Raw genomic sequence first — 9,184 nt, forward strand, 5'->3', positions numbered from 1 at the left:
CTTTGACCCGCCCCTCCCCATTTAAAATTGCCCTGCGCTGTTTATCATTTGCCCTGCCCCGCCCCTTCCCTAATTACCATTCCTATGAAGAATGATGTGGATCACTATTTGAATAGAACTTAGACTGAGGAACAATTTGATAGGAATTGGAGCATATCCAGCATTCAAGACATCATATTATTGCATAAAAGGATTTGTTAGACCTGCAATGACGTTTTTGAGTAAAATTAAATTGAGTCAAAGTTCTTTCGCCTGTATCAATAATATCATTTGCTATTTTAGCTTGCAGAAAGAAGATACCCTTATTTTTTGAGAAGATAAATCAGAAACATGAGTTCGCTTGAATAGTACTTGAAACACTTATTGTCCTAGCATTTTGATTTGGCTAATAATTTCCATGAAAACTTCTAATTCACTTTTAGAGTTAGCAACTACATTAATATCAAACGGGTTGATCTTCATTTGAATCATATTGATGTTCTTCAACTTTTCAAGGAGAAAATAACGGTAGATATTGTCCTATGAGGCGTGTCAAAATCTATACACAAAAAATACATGTCAAAAAAATATAATCAAGATAGAACATATAGTTATAATCATAGTTTTTTTATTTCAAATATAACGGATGTCACAATTTCTAAAAAATTCTATGATTCCTCTTTTCTAAAGCAAATTCAACGGCCTCTGAGTTTGATGTTGAATTGCATTTGAATTTAAAGGGCTTGAGGTTTGATCTTGAATTTAGTGGTCTGGATCTTGACTTGTATTTGAATTCTAGAGCTTTATAGCTTGTTCTTGAATTTTCGTCTTGATATCTAAACTTGTAGAGAAATACTTGAGTGATTGTAGCTTGTAAAGAAATTTGCCGCATTTGATCCACGAGTTCTCGCTGACATCTTGTTAGAATTCTGGTGTTTTTTTTTAAAATTATGAGACTCCTATATTTAGTGTTAGGATGGAAGAGGTATGGTAAGGACAAACTCTTTTTGATCAATAAGATTGAAGGTGACATGATTAAATTTGATTAGGTGGAACATGTCACTTGTACACATGACACGTTTTTATTGATTTTTGATTTGACTAGACATGTTATGTCACTTTAACATGTGACAGATCTTATTGACCTCTCCTTTGACTTGGCATGCCATGTCATTTGACATGTGACACTAAACTGAGGCTCTAAAATAAGATAACATTTCGGACTTGACAAAGTGAGCTCATCATATGTTGCCCACATAAATAGACTAGTCTAATGAAATTGAACTTTCATTAAATTCATATTTATTGAACTTAAATAATTAATTTAATTATATTAATTAACAATATTATTTGGACTAATATATTTTTAATGTAATGTAATTCAATTTTCTTACCGATTTAACTTCAATAAAATTTCACTGTCCCCACTGATAATTTATTATAAAATGAGATCAATATAAGACAAGAAATGTAAACACAATATATTGAGAACACGACAGCTTTCTTCTTTCTTTCAATTATATTAAAGTATCTACAATATTACTTTCCAGCATATATTTACAGGATTATATAAAGGTAGACAAAAAAATGTCATAAACATGACTGTAAGAATAGGCTCTAAAATAAGATAACATTTCGGACTTGACAAAGTGAGCTCATCATATGTTGCCCACATAAATAGACTAGTCTAATGAAATTGAACTTTCATTAAATTCATATTTATTGAACTTAAATAATTAATTTAATTATATTAATTAACAATATTATTTGGACTAATATATTTTTAATGTAATGTAATTCAATTTTCTTACCGATTTAACTTCAATAAAATTTCACTGTCCCCACTGATAATTTATTATAAAATGAGATCAATATAAGACAAGAAATGTAAACACAATATATTGAGAACACGACAGCTTTCTTCTTTCTTTCAATTATATTAAAGTATCTACAATATTACTTTCCAGCATATATTTACAGGATTATATAAAGGTAGACAAAAAAATGTCATAAACATGACTGTAAGAATAGGCTCTAAAATAAGATAACATTTCGGACTTGACAAAGTGAGCTCATCATATGTTGCCCACATAAATAGACTAGTCTAATGAAATTGAACTTTCATTAAATTCATATTTATTGAACTTAAATAATTAATTTAATTATATTAATTAACAATATTATTTGGACTAATATATTTTTAATGTAATGTAATTCAATTTTCTTACCGATTTAACTTCAATAAAATTTCACTGTCCCCACTGATAATTTATTATAAAATGAGATCAATATAAGACAAGAAATGTAAACACAATATATTGAGAACACGACAGCTTTCTTCTTTCTTTCAATTATATTAAAGTATCTACAATATTACTTTCCAGCATATATTTACAGGATTATATAAAGGTAGACAAAAAAATGTCATAAACATGACTGTAAGAATTTGAGATTATGAAAAAAGATTATGAGGATATTATGAAGGTGTGAGAGTTATATAACCATAATAATGAAAGTAATAAGACATTATTTATATCATAAATAGAAGTAGTGGACATACATATATTTTTTTGGGTTTCATTCAATGTTTGGTACCCTAGCATTGTAAGTCGATTATTTTAAATTCGTACCGCGTAAGATTCCATTCGGGGAGGGGGGAACACTCTCTATCAATAATTTTTTCATACACAAAGCTTAATTTGAGATCTCTGATTAAGAAAAAAGCAACTCTATCTATTGCACCATATCCTTTGATAGACATACGTATTAACTATGGAGTATTTTATAATAACTAGTAAGTTGTACTCCATACAGTGAACATGAAATAGTTTACAGAAGTCTCAACAAAAAATAATTTCAATGTTTCAGTAAAAGATTATTTTGATTTCATCATTACTAATTGATTATATATATATATATTGTGGGTCTGAGATACATTAAATTGTTATATGATTATGAAAAGAAAATTAATAATTGAGTATTGTGCTGTCTTATAATATGGAAAGAAAATTAATCATGGTGGTTAAGTGTCGCTATTAATTATGTTGGATTAGCCCGACATTATTTTTCACCATATTTCACACCTTGATTATATAATTATATTGTTTTTTGTTTTTCTTAATTAATTTTAAAACGTTTACAAGATACCCCTGCAAGTTTGCTTTTGCAATAACTAATATCCATTATATAATAAATTAATCATGTACAACGTTTCTATGAAGTATTATTTATTGAAGACAAGTTTTTATTAGATGGTGTTATCTCATCAAATCATATTTCTTTTTTAAAAAACGGTTTTATAAAATAATAACTGTTAATTAAATAATCTCGTAAATCAACTCTTAATTTTTTTTCACACATTCTAGCTGCTTGCTTACTTGTTTAGGCAGATTTCAACGCTACTTACCTAAAATTAACAATCTATTGCGGCCCACATATATCCACCCCGTGTAATTTGCTGTTTTTTTAATTTAATTTTTTTTTAAGAAACTTCTTACGCCAGCTAATTCTTCTTTCCCATTGAATTTTTTCTTGGCACATTGATTTACACCCGATCTAAATATGTGTCAGAACGTAACATCCATTCCAATTTATGTGTCAAAACGTAACACCCGATCTCAACATATAAAAACAACCACAATTATATTAATGAAAAAAATTATATCTCCAAGAACAGATTCGTCACAAAACAGGCCAGTAAGTGATCATTTCACAATTAATCTAGCATGTTCCCCTATTCATATACACATATGCATATCATGAAGCAATTTAACAAGTACATGAAATACGCACGGGAACAAAACCATCACCTACCTCGAATTCGAGCTTCAACAACCTTAAAATGCAGGAGCTTTCCCTTTTCATGTTCGTTTTGCTTGTTCTTGATCTAAAAACAATAAATACATATAAAAGATCAACAAAATGGCCTAACTATCATGAAAAATAACACAATTCTCACCCTAGGCCTAACTCATAATCCTAATCTCACCCTAAGACTATTTTCCCTCCTTATCCACAGGTCAAAACCCTCCCACAATGATCACTCATCCTAGTTTATAAGCTTAAGAATCAAAGGATGAGTTTAGGGAATGCTTTAAGTGTGGAAATTCATGAAAAATTGATGAAAATCGCCCTAGGTCACCTCCTGTCGTTCTAGAAGTTGTTTTTGCAGAAATAGACCATTTCTAAAAAAATTCCCGACTTAAGTTGCAACTGGCCCACTCTGGCGAGACCCATCCCGCTCTGGCGGGAATAATCCTGCTCTGGCGTGATATGCGGAAATATTGAGCTCGGAATTTGAGTTCCAAGCCCCCATTTCACAACACACCCCCTTCAAAAGACATATTAAATTATACCATTCACGCCAAGTTCAATTTCGAGAGTTTTGCTCGCCCGAATGTGATTCTGCGAAGCCGTAAATGCTCCATATCGTTTTGACTATCAGGTTACCCAATAAAATTAGAGATTCGATCCCCCACCATTCACAAGTTCACTCTAGACCTCAACTGACTCAGAATTCATCCAAGTCTGGCCTAGTTAAATTTTTCCGAAGTACTACCCGAAGTTTTCTGACCCAAAATTCTTTTTCATTGGCCTATCCATAACGACGAGGATAGGTCGTTACAATTTCCTCCCAAGATAAAATGGATAAACTATTACAGAAATAACACCTCAAACTTTTGATAATTCAACGAACTCAAACTTCAGCAAAGAGATCATACACAAACTCCATCAATTTGTTGGTAAGAAATGTATGCAAGAGAATAGAAAAATTTGATGTTTTTAAAAACGAGAGAACAATCCTCTATTTATAGACAATAAATAGTAGTGTGAATAAGTGTTTATTGTGTCTTATCGAAAAGGTCACAACCCCTTTGAAAAGTTACAACCCTTCGCAAAAGTCATAATTTTTCAGAAAAATCGCAACTCTTCAAAAAAGTCACAACTTTTTGACAAAGTCACAACCTTTCAGAATAGTCACAACCCTTTAGAAAAGACATAACCTTTCGTAAATGTCACAATCCTTTATTTCTCATTTATACCTTTAAAACCTAATATGAACCTTGCAGTGCGCAATCTAGATTTAGTCGGAGTTTCATAGACTCCAAACACCGGATGAAACAACTAAAAAAAAAAAAAAAAAAAACAAGTCCACGCAGCGCCATCTACAAGGAACTGGTTAGTTTAAAAGTTTTTTTTTTATCCCAAACTCGCAACTTGTCCCATGTGATTTTATTTTTAAAAATATTTAAATCCACCGCTGGCTTTGTAAAATGTCTGTAAACATTATAACCTGCCCTACCCCTCACTCGCACCATTCTATTGCATTCCTAGTTGAAATGATTACATCTTAATGTAAAGATGCAATGAAATGGTTTCTTGATCCATGGCAATCACTCACCAAAAAAAGACATGTTTTAGTATGATTCCTTACCAATATTTTTTCTATTATTATCTAAAAATAATAAAATTGTTAATGATGAAATAAAATCAAAAAATAATTCCTCACATGCGAAATATAAAAGATCTCCTTTAAGATTAATTAATTAAATTTTGTATAAATGTATGTGTGATATCAAAAGCTTGATTTGATTAAGATTGATAACGCATAATCTAGAATTAATTAGGCATTTGTGGAATCAAACACATAGGTGTGCAAATTTCTGATTTAACCGATAAATCGAATAAGAAAAATATTACTAATTTATCGATATTGGATTAATCATTCAATTATTAATTGTGTATTCAATAGTATTGTCTTATCAGTTCGGTTAACAATTTTTTAAATTTTCTTGATGATGTGACCATTAAACCAAAATAAATTATTACAATCTATTCTTTTACCCCAATATGTTAACTAAGTTTTTCAGTAAGGTCGTTAATTAATGGTATTTTTTAAGAAAAAATAAACAGAAAAGAGATAAATATATCTCTGTATTATTAAATATAGCTTAAAATATCTTTATTTGAGTTTTGATTCAAATATATCCCTCTTATTATATTTTTAATTTAAATATAATTCTTTCATTATATTTTAATATAAATTTATCCTTAATTTTATCTAAAAAATACATGTCAAAGTTCAGAATCAAATAACTCACCCTAAATCTGAGTTTTGCACTTTGCACTTTGCAGTTATGCCACCAGGAAAGATTATCTAGCCAACTACTCTTCATTACTCACTCTATTTCATATTAAATGAAAATTTTCTACTCTTTTTCATTGTTCAAAATAATTAAATTGTTCAACGTTTAAGATAAATATTTGAATATTTTTTTTCATATTTGCCATTTTCTTTAATAAAATTTTATACTTTTTACGAGATAAATTACACTACTTAGAAATAAACAAAAAAATAATAATAAAAAATATAATTTAAATTATGTTTTTAGAATATTTTTCTTATGTAATTCCTTACCAATGAAGTTGACCAGGATTTTTACTGTTCATTTTTCTGTGCGTTGTGGAATTTTTTGATAATTTTCCTCATTTTCTCAAGTTTATTTTTTCAAAGCCAAATAGTTCTCTTTTCAAAGTCATCGCACCAAAAGGGTTGCCAAAATACTCTCTTCGTTTATTTTTATTTATCATATTTTGATTTGATACATTAATTAAAAAAATAATAAATGATACAACTATTTTAGCAAATATATATTATTTTTGATAATACAAAAATATATTTAATCCTTTTGGAGAAAATAAAAATAAAATACCGCTATATAAATTAGGAGAACGTGAAGAGCAATATATATAAACTTCATACCCATATTTTATTACACAACACAAAGGTTAACATAGCTGATAACATATTGCTTACACGGGGAAAACATAACAAACATCAAATCAGTAAACATAAGAACCAAATAGAAAGTACGCAACCAACATGGATTATTTCTTACAATACTCTCAAACAACAAACAAAGCAACTATTTATATAAAGCTCACAAGGATGCATATATATATATATATGATCTCATCAATTCATCTTGATATGGTGATCATCAATAACTTTGGTCATACCAACAATGAAGTCCAGCAAATTTATAAGTTCAGGGACATTCTCATTTGGTCTTTCGTACTCGATTGTCCAGCTTATCAAATCGATTTCGCCTTTCGTTTCGATATGAAGAGTTGCCTTCCAGTCATTATATTTATCAACTAGATCTCCTTCAAATTCTTTGAATGTGATCACCTTTTTTTCATGATCTATAGCTTCAACTACCTGCTTCGAAATCTTCTCTTTCCCTTCTGCCGTACAAAAAAAAAAGAAGAGTTATTCCCAATTTCATCATGGATGGTTAAGAGTCCTTTTCAAATTTACAATTTCAGGTTTTAAAAGAGAAAATAAATAGAGTTGTCATTTACGGTATGTTCGATAGAAAAGAAAATGTTTTCATAAAAAATATCTAAGAAAACAAGTAGTTTTGTACCTATTTTCTTTTGTTCGGCATACAAATTAAAATCTTATCCGAAAAAATAATTGTATAAATCTAAGTCAAAATTATGAGAATGAGATGGGGAGGGGGAGGGGAGGACTGGGTGCTGGGTGCTGGGGATGGGGGGTTTGGGCTGGGGTAGGGTGTGTGTGGGTGTGGGGCGGGTTGGGAGTGGGGGTGAGGTAGATATAAAATTTTTGGACCGAACAACCGGCATAGTAATCTTTCAGAATGGGGATCCTTATTGGTAACAATCATGGTAGTAATTGCGAAATTACTTGACTGGGGTTGGTGGTGGGGTGGGTGATTGTCAGTGTGGAGAGTAGACAATGCGATTTGTTTTCCCAACTTTCATTATTAAAATTATTTTTCGATTCCTTATTTGAAGGAGCTTATTTTCCTAAAAATGTATTTTTTGAATTGTTTGACCAATCAAACATGAAAAAATATGAATATTTTCCTCCATATCGAAGACACCCTTAGGGTGTTTGGTAAAAAGGAAAATGCTAGACAATATTTTCATGAAAAATATATAACTCGACCTCATACTTATTTTTTGTTGTTTAATAAATAAGCAAAATAATAAAATTATTTCAAAAGAAAATATATGTAATCTAGCTAGATATCATAGGGTGTGAGGAGGAGGGGCTGGGGGTGCGGGTGGGGGCGTGGTCAAGTGAAACTTTTTTTTTTCTTCTCAATTTTAAGAAATTAATTTTTCTAAAAATAATATTTTCCAAAATATTTTGACTAACCAAACACCAAAAAACTAAACATTTGCCAAAAAATATCCCCCCCCCCCCTTCCCCATACCATACACATTAATTAAATTGTTCCATCGTAATCTCATGACTTGGATCTACAAATCCATAATAAATGCATTTCATCACTAAAACCATCATCTTACCAAAAGAAATACCACATATATCATATATGAAGGTTGATAATAATGATACCAGAGATTTTTTTTTATTATAATATTTTTGAATATTAAAAATTATTATTAATAATAATAATAATATTTAATTGTTAGTTGGAGCAAGTAATGTGACACTAAGATAGTTTAAGGAAAATGAGCCATAAACAGAAAGCAGAGCCGGGGTTATGATTTAAAGTTTGTGAATGTTAAATTTATCACTAAACCCACTAGCTTGTCATAGTTATTAAGTACAGGGTCTAAGTAATAGCTATTGATTTCGTCCAAACTTGTAGCTAATTCTCTCCCTCCGTCCCTACCGGAAAGTCATTTGATCCCCTCTTTGATGAAAAAATTTTTTGTGAGGAAATTTTAAATATTTGTTCTTACCAAGGGTATATGTCCAAAAAAGTTTGGATCCAACAGTTCCAAAGACACCATCAAGAAGCTCACAACCTTGTATATGCAAAGGGCACATGGTAGAGAGATGGTGTGGTTTATGTGTAAAGACATCATGAAACACATCCTTGTTAGCCTTCACTTCTATCTGAGCACACAACACAGATTTTAGACCCATTTTACAAAAGACTTGGAAATAAAAAGATGTAATGACCCAAGGAAAATTGTAGAGGAGAAGTGTTGATCCTTTAAAATGATTACTCAACAGTATATATATAGACTAGAAGTGGGAAGGGGGAGTTTTTTTAAATCCTTTTTAAAAGTCAAAGCTGGTATCACTACGTCAAAAATAATCTTTAGCTGTAATTAATTAATGACAATAGCTCAATTATCGCTAAATATGTTTTTAGAGGCAATTACTAGTGACGATTACATTCAACACTCTGTGTAAATA

General features: G+C 30.2%; 1 protein-coding gene across 1 annotated transcript; it reads right to left on the minus strand.

The window, feature by feature from the left end:
- Positions 1–6,726: 6,726 nt before the first annotated feature.
- On the minus strand, positions 6,727–8,984 carry LOC129881534 (kirola-like). The gene is made up of 2 exons (XM_055955717.1): positions 8,722–8,984; positions 6,727–7,227 (listed from the first exon to the last, which is right to left on the minus strand). Exons 1-2 carry the CDS (start codon positions 8,906–8,908, stop codon positions 6,956–6,958), a joined length of 459 nt encoding a protein of 152 aa, XP_055811692.1. The 5' UTR covers positions 8,909–8,984; the 3' UTR covers positions 6,727–6,955.
- Between the last annotated feature and the right edge of the window lie 200 nt (positions 8,985–9,184).

Source organism: Solanum dulcamara, chromosome 3 (genome assembly GCF_947179165.1).
Source record: "Solanum dulcamara chromosome 3, daSolDulc1.2, whole genome shotgun sequence".
Classification (NCBI taxonomy): domain Eukaryota; kingdom Viridiplantae; phylum Streptophyta; class Magnoliopsida; order Solanales; family Solanaceae; genus Solanum; species Solanum dulcamara.